Source organism: Arachis hypogaea, chromosome 17 (genome assembly GCF_003086295.3).
Source record: "Arachis hypogaea cultivar Tifrunner chromosome 17, arahy.Tifrunner.gnm2.J5K5, whole genome shotgun sequence".
Taxonomy (NCBI): domain Eukaryota; kingdom Viridiplantae; phylum Streptophyta; class Magnoliopsida; order Fabales; family Fabaceae; genus Arachis; species Arachis hypogaea.
In genome coordinates this window covers 22915164-22937609 of record NC_092052.1, presented here as the reverse complement: position 1 = coordinate 22937609, position 22446 = coordinate 22915164, and the positions used below count along the sequence as shown (strand labels likewise).

General features: G+C 34.8%; 2 protein-coding genes and 1 long non-coding RNA gene across 3 annotated transcripts; all 3 read right to left on the bottom strand.

Annotated features, from left to right (window-relative positions):
- Nucleotides 1-2878: 2878 nt before the first annotated feature.
- LOC140180531 (uncharacterized) lies at nt 2879-3517 on the bottom strand. Its single transcript, XM_072221753.1, has one exon. The coding sequence runs from the start codon at nt 3515-3517 to the stop codon at nt 2879-2881; it is 639 nt and encodes a 212-aa protein (XP_072077854.1).
- Nucleotides 3518-10670: 7153 nt separating this feature from the next.
- Nucleotides 10671-11398, bottom strand: LOC140180530 (beta-galactosidase-like). Its single transcript, XM_072221752.1, has 4 exons — nt 11387-11398; nt 11092-11179; nt 10886-11004; nt 10671-10781 (listed from the first exon to the last, which is right to left on the bottom strand). The coding sequence occupies exons 1-4, from the start codon at nt 11396-11398 to the stop codon at nt 10671-10673; spliced, it is 330 nt and encodes a 109-aa protein (XP_072077853.1).
- A 138-nt stretch (nt 11399-11536) lies between these two features.
- LOC112765268 (uncharacterized) lies at nt 11537-12593 on the bottom strand. The gene is made up of 3 exons (XR_003183580.2): nt 12434-12593; nt 12167-12307; nt 11537-11664 (listed from the first exon to the last, which is right to left on the bottom strand). It is a non-coding gene; the product is annotated as an uncharacterized lncRNA (long non-coding RNA).
- Nucleotides 12594-22446: the final 9853 nt, after the last annotated feature.

Below are 22446 nucleotides of genomic sequence, written 5' to 3'. Positions count from 1 at the left end.
AACGGATCAATGGTGGACCCTAATGCACTTTGGCAAGAGACGGTTGGAGAGCCATACAAGAACCACATTTATGTAAAGGATCCTTCTTCACCAGCACACTTCGATCGGATCCTTTGGCTGAGGACCGCATTCGTGACTTGTTAGCTCGCCTTGATTAGCGCGAGTCGATTGGTCGAGGAGGATAGACATGTCATTGCAGTGGATGGTGAGGATATCCCAAGGGACCAAGAGGAGAACTGCAAGATGTGGGAGAACATTGCTAGACCTAGTTCCACACAGGCGGGGGGTCGTCATCAGCACTGGTACCACCGACGCTGCAAGATGATCACCATCAACATGAGGACGATTCTAAGGACGGAAAAGTCAAGGGGACCAGCAACTTTGTTAAATTCTGACCAGCAAAAAAAAGTGAGCCATTAGATGAAATCTCACACCAATCTCATACCATTAAAACCATCATTGATGGCTATTTGATGGCTACAAATCACAAAAGTTGCTGGCCCTCTAGCATTCCTCTTCTAAGGACTATGTGGACTCGTACTTTGATGTTTTATTGTTTAGTGCATATTTGTGTTTCAGTCAAGGTTGCGAGAACTGAACCTGTCAATAAACCAGTGAAAACACTGGTTTAATAGTTTAATGGTTCGATCGGGGTTCAACCGAAATTCAACCGATTTAATTAAATATTAAATATATAAATTAAATAATTTCTAACTTAATAAAATTTAAAATTTTACGTAATAAATTATCCATAATTTAATATTAGAAGTTCACAAACAATTTCAAAGTTCATAACTAAACAACCAAACGCACATAATGACAAACACATAATGTTTTACTATCAAAATAAACAATTACTAACAAGTTCTTAACTAATCAAAGGTGCAACTCATCACAAATTATAATCATCTTTAAGTGTTCCAATATCTCCATCATAAACAGGTAATCCAAAGCCACCATCTTTAGAAGTGCCACCATCTTAAAAAATACCACCAAAAGTTTCAAACTAATTTACTTCAAATCATAAAGCTAAGGCTAATTTATGCTTTTGTAGGTTCAAGTCAACTAGGGAATGATCATAAAATTACAAAATTCAAAAACTAGTGAAAAAATTAACATATCCATGAGATCATCTTCAAAACAAATTAACGGTAACAAACCTTCTTTGAACCATTTGCTTTAAGCCAGTTAACCGAGGCCTTTATATCCTTTACAGCGTCTTGCCAATTGAGCCCATCCATCAAATGTTGGGCTTCCGTGACATTAAGACCAACCTTTCCTCAGTACAGACTGGAACAATGGAAGCAATTTTTTGACCAAAAAAAATGGAAGCAATTTCAATTTTCATCACTCATCATCAGTTATCCAATTGAAGATTATAATATCATATAACGGATAAAGAATTCAGATCAGCAAATATTATGAAAGCACTATTATCTTACTCTGGAATACGAGCTTTAAATCCGGGACCTAAGCTAGCTGAGAAATCTTGACAGCATGATTCTTGATTTCAAAATCCACACCACACCACTTCTAAAGAACAACAATTCCAGGAGCATCTTCTTTGCCAACGATATATGCATCAAATGTCTAATAATTGAAAACAGATACCGCATATTAGGAACCTAGAATTTTCTTAGAACAGGTGCATAGCATACACAGAGTAGTATTGCATTCGAAACCCTAGAATTTGCTTAGAAAGATGATATTGAGAACACAATTTATAAAGTGGATGTACACAATAAAACAAAGACTCCGAGTCTAGAACTAAAAACCTGGAAAATGAATGGGAAAGGGAGAGGGAAAGAAGACTAACGGTGTTGTCCCATTGGATGGTGATTTTGTTGAAAGGGGAAGCAGAGTGAGCCATTGAGCGGACTGAGAAGCGCGGTGGCTGCAGGATGCGGTGGCGGCGGGATGTAGTGGTGGTGGCTGCGGTGTTCAAACCCGTCGCTGCTGTGGCTGCAGGACGCGGTGGCTGTGGGACACAGTGGCTGCCGGATGCGGTGGCGGTGGGCTGCTCGATTGGTGGTGGTGGCTTCTATGGTTCTCAAAGAAGAGAGGAGAGATGAGTTGCTGCTGAGTACTGACTGAAGAAGATGGGTGATTTAGGGTTTAGCACTTCGTTAGTTTGTTTAGGCTTTCTTTCTTTCTTTCTTTTTAAAAGGACCAAACCACGCCGTTTAGAGGGTTTATTTTCAAACCCAAAACCCACCAAAAAATTGGACGGTTCTGCCGATTCATTGGTTAATCGTCGGTTTGACCGGTTTTTTACCAATTTTTTATCAGACGGTTTATAAACTTATCCGGACCAACTAAGTGACCGGTTTTCGGTTAACCAAGTTAACCGTTCGGTCCGGTTCGATTTTCAAAACCATGGTTTCAGTTGACCCTTTTTCATTTCATACACTTTATTTGAATTATTGACATTTTTACTTGTAGTATTGATATTATAATTTATTATTTTTTTAAAGTCAGATAATTCCATTTATAAAATAAAAACATATAAGTGTCCATATATAGGACAAGTAAAAGAAATGGAAGACTCCCAACGCTCTGCTATAGAGATAACATCATATAATAATATAATAAGAGAAATAAAAGGAAATAAAATGCTCATTAATTAGGAATTGGGGATTTATTGAAGCTCCTTTTGCAGCATCAAATTCAACGCTATTATCTCTTCCATACTAGTTGATACATTATCAAAGATGAATCTGTTTCTAGTCTTTCATAAGGACCAGCTCAAAATTACCATCACCATCCTTTGAGAGAAGCTATTGGGTTGGGTACATAAGATCCTCATTCTCAAGTTTCACTCAATATAAAAATCAGAGTCTTCGGTGTCCCTTCTAGCAGCCAGTAAACCCATTTTTGATCAAATCTTCATTGATTTCTCATAATAGAAGATGTAATAATTGATTGTTTCTGGGAATTGTAAGCATCTTTGGCAGGTGGGTTGAATCAATGGAATGCAATGATGAAGCTTTTGCAGCACTGGAAGCTTTTTATGAAAGCCCCTCCAAAGAAAAATCTTAATCTTTGCTGAGATTTTCAGCTTCCACAGTTCTCGCCACAAGTTTCGCTGTCTCATAATCTCTGGGCAAAATTCAGTGGGAGGATGCGATAACCTATAAGCCACATGGTACCCCGTAATCACTTCATATAAACCATTTTTATTGAGAGCCCAATAAATTTTATCTTTTCCACTCCCAATTGTTGTTGCTAGCACATGCTGACTAGTGCCCTCAGAAAAAATACTTCTAATTAGAGTTTGACTCAACAAACCATTAGAAAGTATTAAGTCCTTGACTATCAATAGTGGTTGATTTTGCAGATTGAAAACCTCAGATGAAGGGACAACACAAAGATGTGGAGGAGCAAGCCAAGGATCGCTAAAGATTTGGATACTGGACCCATGACCAACTCGCCAAACCAGCCCCTTTTCAACAATCTTATGCCCTTCCAATATGTTACGCCACCCCCACGAAGGTACTGCTCCAATCTCTACATTCATTATAGAATTGTATCGAAAATATTTACCTTTGAGGAGTCTAAATAGGAGTGATTGTGGCTGAGAGACAATTTTCTAACATTGTTTTGCTAATAGCGCCAAATTTTGAGCCCCTAGGTCCTTAAAACCTAGTCCACCTTCCAATTTCGGTCTTGTCATAGTATCTCAACTAACCCATGCTATTTTTTGCTCTGTACCTTTTTGACCCTCCAAAATTGGGAGTGTATGTTGTGAATCTCCCGAATTAAAGTTTCAGGAAGATGAAAATATGATAATGAATAAATTGGGATAGCCTCTCCAATAGCTTTAATTAGAACATGCCTGCCTGCAGAGGGGAGAAGTTTCCTCCACCCTTGAACTCGCTTCTTCACCTTGTCCTTGATTTCTCTGAAGGAGGCCTTTTTTCAATTTTTGGACTGTAGATGGAAGACCCACTATTTATCCTGTGCACTAATATGAACAATTTTCAATTTTTGAGATGGTAGTAATCGAGCAGCACGAGGAGTATTATTACTAAATAATAGAGCTGATTTATACAAATTAACTTTTTGGCCACTAAATCCCTCGTATGACTGAAGAATACTGAGAACATTTTCATAACTATTTTTTACGCTTTGCAAAAAAGGATTGAGTCATCTGTAAACAATAAATGATTAATAGTAGAATATTTTCGGTTGAACTGAATACTTTCAATGAGGCTATTTCGCTCTGTCTTGTTTAGCAAAAAGGATAATCCTTTTGCACAAAAAAGAAAAAGGCAGGGGATAGAGGGTCTCCTTGATGGATACTTCTATTTGGTTTAAAAAAACTAAAAGGTTGACCTTCAACAACGATAGAGTAAGAAACTGTAGTCACCACCTCCTGTATCCAACAAATCCATCTAGATCCAAATCCTAGTTTCTCCAAAATGAACCAAAGAAAATGCCACTCTACACAATCATAGGCTTTGCTCATATTCAATTTAACAGCCATTTCAGTTGATAGGCCCCTCTTCTTTGTCTTTAGATAGTGCATACATTCATGAGCAACTAGGACATTGTCTGAAATCAATCTACCCTTAATGAAGGCACTCTGATTAGGGCTGATCAGCGAAGTCATAAATTTCTGTAGCTGATGGACTAGTACTTTAGAAATAATCTTATACACAACTGAGGAAAGGTTGATGGGTTTAACTTGTGTCATATCCTTTGCATTAGAAATCTTAGGAATGAAACAGATTTGTATATGGTTGAAGCTCTTGAGTAGTCTACCACTGACAAAGAAATTACGGACAACCTTTAAAACATCATCCTCTACTAAACTCTAATAGAATTGAAAAAATTTAGCCGTAAATGCATCATCACCAGGGGCGCTCTAGGGGTGAACACAAAAACTGCACGTTTTACCTCATCAAAATTGATTGGTCTAGTTAATTTTCTGTTCATAATTGTTGAAACTTTGATTTCAAAATCTTCGAATGCATTTTTCGGATTAACTTGGCCAATCGATGTGAAGATATCCTTGAAGTATGTTGCAGCTACTTGTGCAATTTTCTCACAGGTAGTACCATACGTACCATCATTCTTTTCTAGTTTCCAAATTTTATTTCTCCGAATTCTGGATTGGAATGATTGGTGAATAAAACATGTATTTCTGTCCCCCTTCTTTTAGCCACTTTATACGAGATTTTTTCCTCCAATAACTTTTCTCCTTAAAGTAAGCATCCTCAAGTTTATTTTTCAAGACTTTAATCTGTTCTCCCCCTGTAATACCCTCCTCTCTAAAGATTTCAAGCTGAGAATTGAGTTCACCAATGTCCTTATTCGAATTAAATTTGTTCTGTTGTTGTCATTGAACAACAAGGTGCTTACAATGCTTTAATTTTTGAGCCAAAACAAATATTGTCGAGCCATTCATCAATTCCTTTCAAGCTTTGGTGATAATTACCCTAATTTCTTCTAAACCACACCACATTTCCTAAAACTTAAACCTTTGTTTAGATTTTTTCATGACTGGATTTGTATCAAGGAGGATAGTCACATGATCTGAACTGTTTTCTGCGAGCCGAGACAGTGAGGCTGATGGAAAATGATCCATCCACTCACCGTTTGCAAGTGCACGGTCAAGCCGCTCCCTGATCTGGTCCTGTCCTCGTCACCTATTAGTCCAGGTGAACCTTCTCCCAATCATACTCAAGTACTTCAATCCACCACCATCAATAAAATTCACAAATTTAGAAATAGATGAAGCTGATTTTACCATCTCCTTCCTTCTCATCGAGGCTCACTATAGAATTAAAATCACCCATAATTACAACCTTTCTAAGGAAACATTGTACAAAAGAGGAAAGTTCTGTGTATTGGGTAGAACGAATCCTATCCAAGCTATTTAAATGTACCCCAATTAGCCCCCAAGAACAGTTCAAAGCAGGATCAGTTACCTTGAGAGCTATGAAAAACTCTTTTTGAGCAAGAACCTCAACCGCTGTGCCCTCCTTCCATGCTAAAGCCAATTCACTGGCTATACCCGTCGTACTAACAATCCTTCCATTTGTAAAATGACAAGATCTCAACTTACTTTCCATCAGGTAAGATTAGTTTTTTGTTTCACATATAAATACAATCTCGGGGGAGTGAAATTGGCATATCTCTTTAAAGTTATGGACTGTCAGAGGTCTTTGCAAACCCCGACAATTCTATTAAAGAATTCTCATAGCGAATTAAAGGAAAGAAATAGAGAAGAGCATAAAAAAAGGAATAAAAAAAAATTGACAAAAATCAAACATTGATCTAGATAGCACATGAACTCTATTTAAAAAAAACCCTAGTAGAACAATTTGATCTGACACATAAATTTACCATAATTTATTATTATGAAAAGATTCATATTTATTTAATTGTAATTTATAAATAAATTTTGATCACAAGATTATGAATATATAATAGAGTAAATAGCCAAATTGGTCCCCGAAAGATAGCCCATTCTTCAAACGAGTCCCCGTAAGAAAAAGATAATAAAATTTATCCCCGAAAAATTTAAAATTGGTAACGTTAGTCCTTCCGTCAGTTGGATGATGACGTGGAGGGCTAATGCCACGTGTCACAATATGATTGGTTGACATGTCAGATCGGTGACACGTGGCATGCCACGTGTCAGGTCAGTGACACGTGGCATGCCACGTGGCACTTGACATGTAAAAAAGTTATTTATAATCAAAATAATCCTTGAAAGTTCAGACGTAAGTCATTTTCATCCCTTGAATTTTAAAAATTAATCAAATTAGTCCTTATATAATTTTTTTTATTTTTTCTTGATAATATTAAATTTAAAATATTTTTTGATACTACTAATTTTAATAGAAATGTAATTGACAATAAAAAAATTAGTAATTGTATCTTTTCTTCTTAAAAATTTGTTCAATAAAATTATCTCTCTCCTCTAATTCTTGTCAAAATCTCTCTTATTCTTTTTTATTCTAAAACCTTTTTCTTACATTATTACATTTTGCTGGAATATATATATATATATATATATATATATATATACTCAAAATTGAAATGTATGTATTTGTTACCCTAAATAAAGTTATATGCTCAAAATAAAAATTTATGTATGTTAACCTAAACAAATTTAATAAAAATTTATACATCTTTTTTTTCATTACGTTATTACTTTCATTTAGATTAACATACATAAATTTTGATTTTGAGCATATAACTTTGTTTAGGTTATATATATATATATATATATATATATATATATATATATATATATATATATATATTCCAACAAAATGTAATAATGTAAGAAAAATGTTTTATAATAGAAAATAATAGAGAAATTTTGACAAGAATTAAAGGAGAGATATAATTTTATTGAACAAAATTTTAAGAAGAAAAGATACAATTACTAATTTTTTGATTGTCAATTACATTTCTATTAAAATTAGTAGTATCAAAAAATATTTTAAATTTAATATTATCAAAAAAAAATAAAAAAAATTATATAAGGACTAATTTGATTAATTTTTAAAATTTTAGGGATGAAAATGACTTACGTCTGAACTTTCAAGGACTATTTTGATTATAAATAACTTTTTTACATGTCAAGTGCCACGCGGCATGCCACGTGTCACTGACCTGACACGTGGCATGCCACGTGTCACCGATCTGACATGTCAACCAATCATATTGTGATACGTGGCATTAGCCCTCCACGTCATCATATGCCACGTGGCACTTAACGTGACACGTCATCATCCAACTGACGGAAGGACTAACTTTACCAATTTTAAATTTTTCGGGGACAAATTTTATTATCTTTTTCTTACGGGGACTCGTTTGAAGAATGAGCTATCTTTCGGAGACCAATTTGACTATTTACTCAATATATAATATATTTAAAAATTTGTAAAATATTTTTAAATAATGATCTTATATTACCATCGAATTTAATATGGACTAATTCAATGGTAATAATATTTTGACAACTACTCAAATGAAGATGGTAAAAACATCTTTTTATGAAGATGCTTTGTTTAAAAGTGTGACTTGTTTATTTAGCTACACTTTAAACAAAAACAATACTTTTACAAATATCAAAATCTAACCATACAATCCATCATTTAAGGATAAAAAAAAAAATATTTTCACATGAAAATTATAAATTTTTATTATAATATCCACCTAATATTTTTATATTTATTTTAAATAATAATTATCATCAAGCATTACATAAAACCCAATGATAAATTTGACAGATTTTTAAACGGTGATAAGCGATTTTTCTATAGTGAATTATTACCGTGGAAGAGTTCTAAAAGTCCACAAATTCTTTAATATTAACCCTTCGATTAAAGTATTAATTAATGTTTAATTTCTTTTTTTAAGATAATTTTTTATCTTTTAAAGAATGAATCTATTGCATAATTTTTTACAATAGAATTCCAGTAAAAGATAAGATGAATTTTATGATTTTTTTTATTGTAGTGTCTAAATTGTCTAATTTATTTTTATAAATAAAAAAAAAATATTTAAAATTAAGGAGAAGGTCAAGTAGGTATAATTGATTTCAATTCACAAATTATAACGATTTTACTAATTGAACTTAGTAAGAGGTTAACGTTAATGAATACAAGATCAACTAATAACTCTAAATTATCGATCCAAATTAGATATTAATGACTCACGATCGCCTAATTTCTCTATTACAAGTTAAGAATGCAAAAATTTACTCTAAAACTAATTCAAACATTTTATCAAACACCTATAGTGTATAAACATAAAAGTATCATAAATTACAAGAATTAGTAAAATCTATAACTATCAATAAGAAATTAATAACAATAACTCAAACAAGCATCAAGATAACATAAAACATCAAATTGCATTAAATGAAATTAAAATCAATAAGAGTTCATGAAGCTAGAAATAATAAAATAGAGAGATTAACAAGTAAAACTAAGAGAATTGAGATATTAGAACAATAAAAAGTAAAAAAAAAAAAAAATCAAAACAAGAATCAAAACCTAAATCTAAGAAGAATTTAAACTAAAAACTCTAAATTCTAGAGAGAAGAGAGAGCTTCTCTCTCTAGAAAAATACCCTAAAACATATTCCTAAGCTACTCTAATTGCTCCTCCCTTGTTCCTTCTTGAGTTTGGCTTGAAATACTTCAGAAATAAGTTGGATTGGGCCCAAAAAAGCCTTGAAATCGTGACCCACGTGTTCACTTAAATGATCACGTGCTGATAGTCGCGTACACATGAGACATGTGTACGTGCAAATTTGTGAATTCCCAAAACATGCATATGTATGAACCATGCGTACGCGTAACATGAAATTCATGCGTACACAAGGCTTGTGTATACGCATGACCATGAAATGTTCCAAACTCCATTTCTTCATGAATTCTCCATTTTTACATGCTTTTTTCTCACTTCTTCAATCCATCCTTACTTTATAAGCCTGAAATCACTCAACAAACACATCAAGGTATCGAATAGAATTAAAGTAAATTAAATTTAGCATTTTAAGAGCCTAAAAAATATGTTTTTACTCTTAAGAACAATTTAACAAAAAATCACGAAACCATGCTATTTCAGTGAATAAATACAAAATAAATTGATAAAATCTACTCATTTCAATACAAGATAAATCATAAAATTATAGCTTATCAACACCCTTATCCTAAATTTGCTGGCTTGGTTCAATAATTAAATTCAATTTTCTATATCCTATTGCAAAATAGACCTTAAATTACGTACGCATTGGAAAGTTGATACAATTGTCTATTCAAACAACTCTTTATAGTTGTGTATTGTTGAAAATAATAATTTATTTTTATTTATTTAAATTATATATATTAGCGACTCAATAGGTATTAACGTGCCTGTTTAGCCCACAACTAGAAAATGGATTAATACAGACAGATTTACAGACGGATTTAGTCTTTATTACAGACGGATTTTTGGTTACCGACGAAATTACCGACGGATTTTGTCCCTCTGTAAAAGTCCCGTCGGAAATTATTTACCAACGAATTTTTTTTTCGTCGGAAAATTACAGACAGATTTTTACCAGTTACCGACGGATTTTTCCTCTGTAAATTCTACATCCATTTTTTTGAAGGCGACAAACTTTTCGACGGATTTTTCGTCTGTAATTACAGACGGATTTTTAGACGGATTTTTCGTCTGTAATTACAGACGAATTTTTCGACATATTTTCCGTCTGTAATTTGAACTTTGGAAAATCATCTACACTCTGATTACAAACAGAAAATCCGTCGGTAAGGTAAAATAATTTTTTTTTAATTTTTCTATTACAAAAATAAACCTATTTTCATACAAAATAAATATAAATTTAATAAATATAATTTTTTTTATCTATTTTGTATTCGAATATTTATAATATTTCAAAAAATAAACAAATTCATCGTATTATCAAACTAAAAAAAAGTACTATAAACAAGCAAATTAATATAATTCAAAATATAAACAAAGTGTATTAATACATCAACTATAATATTAAGTAACAACCATACATCAAAGTGTGTTGATACATCAACTATAATTCATCACAAACAAATATTTAATTAAAAGAGTATGTAGTCAAATCTTATGGAATAAAAAATCTCTTGGCGTGTATATTTGCCAAGCCAAGCCAAGCTAAACAGATCATGCTGGAACTGCATAGGTTCTTCCTCTAAACGAGACAGTAGCATCGGTGGTAGTGTTGGCATTGGTCAAGAAGCAACTTGATGATTTGTTTGAGGCATACACAGTGACCTGAAATAATTATTTTTGAAAAGTAATTATTCATTATTGCTCTAATTCAATTAGAGGGAAAAAATAATGCAGAGTTGTAATTTTGTTTTCATGTATTTTGGTACCGTGATAGAGTTGCCAAAATCAATTTGGGAAACGTTCCCGTTTGTAAGACTCTCTTCCATTGACTTCAAAACCCTGTGGAGTTCTTTGAGGTGACCCCATTTTGGTTGAGCTTTGTTGCCTACATATAATAATTAATTAATTACTCAAGGATCATTTATGGAAAAATATTAGAAATAGAGATTCTTCTTGATCAATGTAATTTTACCATATTCATCAAGAGGAGCATCATAATCATATGAAGTGGCAATGTATGGTCCACCAGCAGTTCTATCAAAGTTAGTCCCACCATGATACTGACCAAAAATAAATATATTACATCAAACAAACAAATTTAGAGCATAAATGAGAGCAGAGAGAATGATAAGACATCGGACAAAATAATTCCTTTTGTGTGCATAAATAAAACAGGATAAATAATGAATGAACTAGCAAATAAAACTAAAAGAAACCAAATTGCAAGGATGATGAACACGCTACAGCACAACAGATCCACACTTAACCATACCAACCATTTTTCTATTGTGTAATAAAAAAGAAAATCAAAAGGTAAATAGGTATTTCCAAACAGACATAATTGTTCCCCAGAAATAAGAGAAATGAATAAAATACATACTACAACAACCACCAAATAGCAAGTGAAAATGATGATGTCCAGAATCATAACTACCTGTGAATGCCCAACTATGAATAGCTTTGAATTTGTTACTGAATATATGTAATTGATCATTTCTGCCATATCATACAGGGCTAATTCCTGCCAGCTCCAATCCCAGAATTTCTATCAAGGGACCAAAGTTGAATCAATCACATGATGCACTGTACAAACTCTGGCTCTAACAATTCCAATAAAAATAATATACACTGAAAATGACAGTGAAATGAAAATATAAGTATCATGACAATTTAGAATATTTTCTCAAGATCAGTGATCATCAACAGTGCTGTGGAACTCAATTTGGTGCTGAATATAAGTAGCTTCAGCACTGAGAACAATTTAATAATTCTTATTTCAAACATATCAAAGTAAATAGAAAAGGCTTGATAGTATTCGGCACAAACCCTTTTACTATTAAATAATTGAATGATAAAACCTACTAAAGTGTGACCTTATTCATATCAATTGCAAATGTTTTCCCCCAATTCAAATTCAGAATAAATGAACATTTGGTTCTTAGTTTTGACTCATAATTATTTAGCACTGAACTTTATGCACTGATATTATTTTCAGTTTAATCACATATGCCGTCAGCATCTCTATAGGTCAAAGAAGAGCCACACACCTTATTCTTCACTGAATAAAACCTATGACCATGGCTCTAGCGTGTTCCACGCACATTTCCTACCCATACATCAAAACCTTGATCTACAAGGATGAAGCTCAATGATTGTTCAGGAGTATTTAGAAACCATGCATCACCTGCCTGATCACGTCAAATAGCATCAACATATCAAAATGGAGATTCAATTAGATTGTTTAAAACTTCAAAAGGGAACTTCACTAAAGCCTGAACAAGTAAACTTGTAACATTAATCTATATATATAGTACCAGTTGGTGGGAGAATATTGGAAGAAGATGATAAAAGGGCAAAGCATGCCTGAAGCAATCAAAGAGATTCTTGTTGTTGAGGATCAACAAATATCATCATCAGATTCATCAAAAACCAAGGATAATTTCATTAGGGACTTTGATATAAAGCCTAATGTCATATTATATCACTCCCACAAGCAGAAGCAAAAGCACAATTTGGTTATTGCACTACATGAATTAGAAAGGAAGTAAAGAGCAAGCATAAAGGTTCATGAATCCTTCTATTCATGAATCCTTCTATTTTCAATCAAGCAAATTCTAAAATCAAAGAAGGAAACAGTATTCTTCTTACAGAAATAAAATAGTATCATGTTTCAATTTGACATTCAGAGCTTAATCAGAACAAAAAAGAGAAAGGAAAAGGAAAGCAAAGAGAACAAGGAAAGGGGATGCAATGAGAAAAGTGAATGGAATTGACTATCGACTAGCGAATTACCTGCATGCGCGAACAATAAGTGAAGAGAACATCCCAACTGATCCATCGCCAATGCCTAGCCTTTTCTGTTCTAGCGCAGCCACTTCGACTTTGTTCCTGAATATTTGATAGAATAATAATAAACACCCTGTATTGATCCTAGTAACCGCACAAAATTATTTTTTTAGTTAAAACTTAATTCATCCATCCTAAATTCCTAATTATACTTTCTTCGTAAGAGTGAGTTTGTTTTTTTAAGACCTGACAAGAAAGAAAGCAAGTATTAAGTATACTATGCACATTCTCTTCATGTCTCAGCTTTCTCTTCAATTTATCAACTTGTCAAGTTTGAAAACATTAATTTACTCTATGTACTGAAAATTTATTTCACTAATAAATTATCACATACATCTTGTATCAAAGCCATTTTTCTTTCTTGATTCGATCAACGCCCATTTTTCTGTGCAGCCATTGCTTTGCTCCCTCTACTTTCCATCTTGTCCTGCTTTGCACATTCAGAGATATAATCTTTGAAAACAGCAAAAAGAAAGAACTAGCTTGAGTCTCTGATATGTTTCTTATGACAAGTAAAAGAACCAAGCTTCCACTTTCCAGATTCGGATAATATTCAAAAGAGGAAGAGAAATTCTATCTACCTACTACAGTTAAAGTAGTTTAAGCATTGAAATCAAAACTCTTTTAGTGTATAGTTTATAACTGATTCTATCTTGCAAATTACCGAAACAATAGAACAATGGGAGCATCAGAACCAACAAGCATGGCAATAGTTGGAACCATTAAACAATTGAACCACAAAAGCAGAGTATGATAAACCTAGCTAAAACTGGCGTAGAAAAATTGAGCCCTAAGGTTTATCGGCGTAATTTAAACAATGCATACCTGAATCAGCGTAATTTAAACAACTGCTGGTAGATGCTCTGGTTCTCTTTGGAGCAGGAACCGATTGGGATTGGGTCGAATTCCATTGATTCGCTTGCGACAGAGCGCGATAGAGCAACGACGGTGACAGAGCAGCGACAGAAACAGAGCGCGATGACCTTGAGTCTGAAACGCCCGCGAGAGAAGCGATATACCGGAGAGATAGAGAGAGGTCGACGGCGAGACCAGCCATGAGAGAGGTGAGACTCAGTGAGCTTGAGGGTGAGAGTGGCGAGAGAAGAGCGAAGAAACTCAAAGAAGGGTTAGGGGTTCTTCGACGGAGGCAGTGCGAGCGCCGGTGACCGGCAACAATCTTCGTAGAGTGCTGTTAGGGGCTCTTCGTCGCGGTTAGGGGTTCTTCGTGGTAGTTAGGGGTTTTTCATGAGGCACAATGAAGAGACGGTTAGGGTACAGTGAGGCACAATGAAGACAGGTTAGGGTTAGCTAGGTTAATCGTCTTCCTGAGGCACAATGAAGACGGTGTTCATCTTCATGGAGTGCTTTGTAAATTGAGTCGAGAGAGAGAGGGGGGTAGATTAGGTTAAAGTTATTTGTGAAGGGAGCTCGAGAGAGAGAGACGGGGTAGATTAGGTATAATATTTTTTCGGCAGAAAATTTTAAATTACAGACGGATTTTTCGTCTGTAATAATTTAATAAAATACAGTATTTTCGTCTATTGAATTACAGACGGATTTTCCGTCTGTAACTATTTTTCACGAAAAAAATTAATTTTTCTGACAGAATTATAGACGGATTTTCTCTTCCGTCTGTAATTTATGCTAATTCATTTTTTTTTGTTTTCCGACAAAAAATCCCTCTGAAATTCCGTCTGTATTTCAATGGGATAAAATCCGTTAGAAATATCCGTCTGTAATAACTAGTTTTCTAGTAGTGAGCCACTTTTCTATTGTTTTAAAGAAATAAATTAGGATAACATTTTTGTCGTTTTTTTTTAATTATACCTTTTTCTGATAATTTATACATGTATCTTTATTATGTGCTTTTATAATTTAGCATTTTAAAAGTTTTTATAGTAATTTTACTCTCAACAAGATATTATATAAATAAGGATATGTTAATTTTAAAATGATGAAAAAAATACTTATCTGACAAATTTAAAGGGTGAATGATATATTAACACTAACACTAACATATGATATAAATAAGATCACGTCAATATTAAAATAAAAAAGGTGATCTAATAAATTTGAAGAGCGAATAATATATTTTAAGAAATTAATTTTATTTTTTCTTAATATATTATTCGCTTTTTAAATTTGTTAGATCACTATTATTTTTTATTTTAATATTGACGTGACCTTATTTATATCATATTTTAGTGGTGTTAATATATCATTCACCCTTTAAATTTGTCAGATAAGTATTTTTTTCATCATTTTAAAATTAATGTAGCTTTATTTATATGACATTTTGGTTTATAGGGATTGGAGAATCAAATCTCCTCCTATATTGAGATATGAGTCATCACCTCGTCGTGTCTCTGCTACGAACTCTTTTGGGTAATTGCGTTTACATTGATAATTTTTCATGCACGATGAAGATTGATTAAGTGTTTCGTAAGGACCATGGACATTTGCCTTAGCATTGCCTCATGTAAGTGTGGTTCTGCTTCTTTATGAACAATAGCCATTCCATCCTCGTACCGTTGGGTCATGTCTCGAAGACTGCCCACGAACAACGATGATAATATCGTTCTTCTGCCAACATTTTCTGAAACCAATTATAGAGAAAAGTATTATTAGTTTGAAATTTTAACTTCAGGAACACATAATGATCAATCGTGTAGCTATTAAATCGAAAAATATTTACCAGCATTAGTCTCTTCTGTGTGCAAAGCATCTTGTAAGCCTTGATATAGTTCAGCTCGAAGTTTCTGTTGTCTTTATCGAATCCATTTTAACTTGCATGTTTCTATTTTCACATAGTTGTCAACAACATATTGTTGAAGAAGTCGTCCCACTTGGAAAATTATTGAGTGATCATCGGGGCGGATCTGCAAATTTTGAGGATATTAAAAAATGGTTAGAAATTGTGAAACGATGTATTGGTTCAAACTATCATCTAAGGAAGTCTATAAATTATGTAGCAAATATGAGTTTGTACCTGGAACATATAGCTATAATATGTCCGGCATGATACTTTGTTCCCACTTTGAGTTCGAGTATTCATATCCCATCCATGCGTTCCAAATGGAAAAAGAAGAGGATATTGTAGTGGATCATAATAGCCAACAAATTCCTGAATCCTTCTAAGATTACCAGCATAAGTTTGAACCTTGAAATCTCGTCCACACACCATTGTTTCAATGTCATCACTGATTATTATGACTGCTACTTGTGAAGCAGTTGGGAGACTGTATTATGGTTGATTAGCAGATCGCTCTCTAATCACCAAGCTACACTCTTGTACATCTAGTCATTGTGCAAGCTGGTGAAATACATGGATAAAAGAATTATATCGGTACAACAATTGTTGTAGCTTCACAACCAAACTTTCATGTAGTTGTGTGTTCTCCAGCATCCTATTTTATAAATCGTGCTCAGTATCGTATATATACAGTTGCAAGAAGCATGGCCACGTCCCTTGATCGAGATGAAATCCTCCTATACTGTTGTACATTGATCCTTGAGCACGGAATGTATATATACCATGATTTGCTGTAGCTAATTGTTCGTCTATGTGTACACCGCACGAAGTAAAAGATAAAATATGATTGTAACCACGAATGTGTTTCCTGAAATGGTTCCTTTCTGCAAAAGGGTCTAAGAAGATTTCAAGTAATTCTTGAGGAGCATTTACTTGTGGTAAAGAGACTTTTTCCCCATTGCGACACATGTCAAATGTTTCATGGTGAAATAGACGTGCATTACAGTGGGTACATGTCCTTGGAGTAGATAGTGTAGTTTGAAGTACTATTGTATTCTCTTGAAAATCTCGAGCACAATTTGTATAGTATATTTTTTACATGAGATAAAATATCAATATTTTCGTACTATCATTCAATTGTTGTATTTGTGTTTGAAGGTTGTGGTAAGCTTAGAGAAGAGGGGGTTGAATCTATGCCTATCTTTTAAGTTTCTGAACTAACCCTTTCAAACAATATTTGAATTATGATTCTGTTTGAACTCAGCAGCAGAAATTTATGAGACAATTTATTTTTGTTTCATGAATATCAGAAAACAGAATAGTGCAGAGAAGAAAAAAGCTAACACCAACATATATCCTGGTTTGGTTGCCTTGTGCTATGCAACCTACGTCCAGTCTCCTCCACAACAATGGAGGAATTTCCATTATAGTTAACAGTATTACATACACCAATTCCACAGGATTGACACAATCCTTTCACACTCAAGGTCTAACCTAACTCGACATTGGCTATGCTAATACCTAACTATTCACTCTTAGTGCTAACCCAACTAAGAAAGGGATACCTCACAGGTACAAGATACAAGACATGAACATACCTAAAGAAATCTGAAAATAACTCTAGGCTTTTCTCTCAAGTGTTTCACTCAGCCTTTTTCCACTTTTGGCTTTTACTTGAGCTCTCTCAATATGCCTTTTCCCTCAAGAAATTACAGAAATATAAACATTGAAAAGTAAATTACAATCTGTAAAACATGAAGGAGATTGACTTCATCAACAGCCTCTTTGCTATGTGATAAACCAGCTTTGCAAGCCTCAGATTTAGTTCTTCAGTATTGGCTGAATGCCTCTTTGAAAGAAAGCATTATCCAAGTAGAGGAACTTCTTCACAGAACACAACTCACCAAGCTCTGGTTTTCTCTCCTTGGCTTCTGAATGAACAACAAACCTCTTTTATCTCCTTGCATGTTGCTGGGTTCATCTTCCTAGGTCAACTTCTTGAGTTTTGAGCTTCACCAACCCAACCGATCACCTTTTTCTCAGTAATCTTCAAAATAGAAACTTTGCTTCTAACTTCTCTATCTTGACCAAAAGCCATAAAGCAGTAACCACAAGAGTCTTCCAATGGTCAACCGAATCTGAGCCATTGAAAAGCTACTTGGTCCCTAAGACTTACTTGTGAGCGTAGATATACAGCAGATTAGGGCAGAAAACAACTTTCCCTTGTATGTCATTTTTGGACTTGCAGAGAGTTGGGAAGAAGTGAAGAAGATCTGATGCATGAGAAAGGAAATGAGTTACCTTTAACCTTTACCTAAGCTTGATTTGGTTTGAAATGGATGATTAGACTTCTGCCTTTCAAGCTTGGTCTTTCTCTTTCTTTCTTCTCTCATGACTAGCTTAGGAACTAAGCTCTCTTTCTTACTTTTTCTGAGTTCTGTGATTTGACTGAGACAGAGAAGGAGAACGTTGATTTGGTGAAAACAAGTGAGAGGGACTTGAAATCAATTCGGGATTGGATCGGGTTCTGTTCAAGTTCAGCCCGTTGGTGCCTTGCCTTTGCTTCTTTGAAGAATTGAGCTTGAGATGAATGACTTAGGCTTGTTTTATTTTCATTTACTATTCAGCCCACCAGGAGATATCTTTTGTTTAATGTTGGGCTGCTACAACTCTTAATTTTGGCCTGCATCACTTATCCAAAACAATCAAAACTAATTTGGTGATTAGCCCACTAATCAAATGTTTGTCATCATCAATTATATTAATTAATTTTTTAACTCAACAATCTCCCCCTTGATGACAAACATGATTTAAGCAATGATCAAAAGAAAATGAATTTGAGTAAGGTTTAGAAACTCCCTTTGATTTTTGTCATTTGCTTTTATGTTGCTCCCCCTTTCCTTTTCAAGATTAGCTCCCCCTGGATTTATGCTCTTCTCTTCTTTCCTGTTTACATATGCTTATTTGGAACCAAACAGATACTATATACTAACCAAAGATGCAGCAAACAGTGATGATTTTAATAGCCAAAACAGAGCATTAACACATCAGGGTCAGGGTCAATACAGCAACATATCATAAAGCAAATTTCCAACAGTTCACAACATTTGCAAATCAAGATTATTAAAATCTGCAGCAGTCAAAATACAAAAAAAAAATAGTAATCAAAATCTATCAAAATCCAAGCATTTATTCCAGCTATTGCACCTATTACTCCCCCTTTTGTCATCAAGGGTGGATAATAAGCAAGATCAACAAAAACATAAACTTAAACCTGCAAGAAGGTGTTAGAACACAGTTCAAAATATCTAATAAATTAAAAGTAATTGCAGTAGTTGTTAAGGTATTATAGTCATCCAGAAATAAGAAACATAAGTCCCAAAGCAGCAAAATGAACAAAATTCATGAGACAAAAACAGCAGTTAGCAGCAGCTTTATGTAGCAATCCTAGGCATCTGAACCATTTCCCTCTGAATCAACTTCTTCATCAGCATCAGTGGTAGGGTCTTCATCCTTTTGAAGGTTACCAATGAAAGTCATGAATACAGCCACTCTATCTCTTGACTTACGGAGGAAATTCTCATGCTTGCTTGCTAGCTTCCTTTGCTCTTTGCTCATAGCAATCAAGTGATTAGATTGGGAGACAAACTCCTGAACAACATCCTTGACAACATTCAGCAGAGCAGATTTCTTTCCAGTAGATATGGAAGTACACTCGGTGGAAGGAGTAGGAGATTTCTCAGGGACAAATTCATCATCTTCATCATCTAAGACCACCCTTTCAGATCTAGTGGGTCCTTTTTGCTGTTTCACTGAACCACCCCCTTTTAGATATGAATGTCTATTTTCATAATCCTCATTTGACAGGTCAATGCCAAAATGCTCAAATATGCAAGTTAGAAACATGCCATACGGAAGTGCTTTATCTTTCTCACTTCTAACAAAATTAAACATGTATCTAGCCATCAAATAGGCAAAAGAAATTTCTGTTTTCGTGATTAGGGCATACAAAATAAGTGTGTCTGTGTAAGAAACCCTTTGATATGAACCACTTTGAGGAAGTAAAATGTGGTCGACAATTCGGTGCAATTGAGCACGTTCATATCCTAGGGCTTTGTTAGTGGGTGTGATGCCATCAATTAAGGAAACATGTTCACAAATGTGAGCCAAAGCATCATGGTAAGAGATACCAACTCCTTCATCCCACTTTACAGATGTACAAGTAGGGGTGGCAAACGGGCCTAAACCCGCCGGGCTGGCCCGCGTAACCCGCCAAAAAAGGCGGGCCGGGCTGGAAAATTGGGACCGCCAAATAGCAAAAGCCCGCTTAACCCGCACCGCTTAAACCGCTGGTTTTGGCGGGCTTTGGCGGGGCGGGGCGGGCTTCCCCGCCGGGCTTAGTCTTTTTTTAGCAAGGGGTATTTTTATAATTTTTTTTACCAAAACCCAACTTCCCCAACCCAATTTACAAGAGAATGAAGATGAAAATTGGGTGTTTTAGATTATGTTTGTTTTGTTTTAGAGACAATATTGTTAATTATGTTTTGGATTATGTTTATTTTGCTTTGGAAACAATATTTATAATTACAAAGACTTTAATGTTTGTGAATACAAAAATTATAATTTGTTTATACTTTTAGAAATTATAATAGTTAAAAGTAAAAAACAAAAGAGATTTTTTTATATCTTTATATATATTATTTAATAGTTAAAAGTAAAAAAAAAAAAAAAAAAAGAGGATATTTGGCGGGCTTAGCCCGCCGGCCCGCCAGCCCGCCGTTAGGCGGGGCGGGCTAGGATTCTGGGACCGCCTCACTAGGCGGGGCGGGGCGGGCCAGCCCGCCAAATGGCGGGCTTCTGGCGGGGCGGGGCGGGGCGGGGCGGGCTTCCCCGCTTGCCACCCCTATGTACAAGCACACGGCCCAACATCAGTGTACTTCAAAGAATCACTGATTGTTTCATTATTTAAAATAATGTCTCTGCCCTTAACATAAGAATGCACACTTCCTTCATGGTAAGTCATATTTGCATAAAACTCTTTGACCAGCAGAGGATACACAGGTTTTTTTATTTTAAAAAGGTGATTCCAGTCTAAAGATTCCAGACTTTCAACAAAAGGAAAACCTTTCTTTTTCAAAGCAGGTAAATCAGCAAGAAAAGAGGGACACAGAGTACGGTATTGAATAACTCCTTCAAAAAAATCGTGATTCATGGCATATTTGAATCGATGGGGGTTATAGTTGGAGTGAGATGTCATGAAGTGAGATTTGTGAGCAAAAGGATCAATGTCTGGTTCTCTAACTGATTTGAGAGGGAGATGAGGGTTACCTCTTTGTGAACGCAATGGAACAGACCTTGGCTTAGGTTTTGTTGTCTCAGGAACAGGTTCTTCAGTAGTAGGGTGCTTGCCCTTGGATGAGCTAGGTTTCGAGGAGCTTGGTTTGGAAGGCGTTGCCTTTGGTGGTGGTGTTGACTTGGCAGAGGCAGGATACCTAGGAGTGTTCTTGGTCCGTGCCATGGGGACAGTTCTTGGAGAAGAGGTAGGAGGAGAAGGTAAGGGTGTGAATGTTCGGTCGTGAGAGCGAGTTGAAGGCTTTGTGGGAGGCTTGTAGATTTTTTTACGAGGAGGCTTTTTAGCAATGGCTTTCTTCCTCATTTGGTAAGATTCAGGCTTTTGAGGGAAAAGAAGCAGTAAAGAGAGTGGAGGTAACCGAGGAGTTGAAGAGAAGTTAATGGAGGGAAGAGAGGGAGTATTGGTAACCGTACCCAAAAGAAGTTTTTCATAAACCATGCAACTGCTTCATCTTTTGACATGAATTGAAAAGACATGACCTCATAAAAGAAATATTTGATTTGATTTAAAAATTAATTTTAAATTTCAAAACCCTTTTTGAATAAAATTTAAATCAAACTGAAAATCCTTTTGGACCAGAAAACTTTTAATAAAAACCCTTTTTAAAAAAAATAAACACACAAGCCAACAAAAATATCAACCAAACAAAAATGTAACATTCATATTTGAGCCCAGAGATGGTTGGATTTAAGGAAACGCATTGGACCACCCATGATCTGAATTTCTGAGGTTGGCCCAGATCAATCTTTACTTGTGACAAGCTCAGAGCACGCTGATTGAAGGGAACGGCCTTCATATGCCCAGAATTGTCTCATACCTGTTTATGAGACAAAATGCTCCAGCAAGCACATCAGCAATTTTTAAACAAAGAATCATAACTCAAAATTCCTAGACTAGTCCTAAGCATGCAGAATCTGTCCTCAGGCAGTGGCTTAGTGAAAATGTCTACCAATTGCTCTTCCGATTTAACAAATTGAATGCTAATATCCCCCTTTTGAACATGTTCTCTTATTGTATGAAATTTTACTTCAATGTGTTTAGTCCTAGAGTAAAAAACTGGATTTTTTGAAATATTAATGGCACTCAAATTATCACACAACAGGGGAATATTTTCAGCATTTAACTTGTAATCAGCAAGCTGTGTTTTTAACCACATAAGTTGAGAACAACATGAGGAAGCAGCTATATACTCAGCCTCTACAGTGGATAAAGCCACTGTTAGCTGTTTCTTACTTGACCAAACATTCAAAGACTTTCCAAGGAAGCAACATAGGCCTGAAGTGCTCCTTCTATCAACTCTATCACCGGCAAAATCTGTATCACAATAACTAACTGCAGAAAAATAATCAATCTTAGGATACCAAAGACCAAAGTTG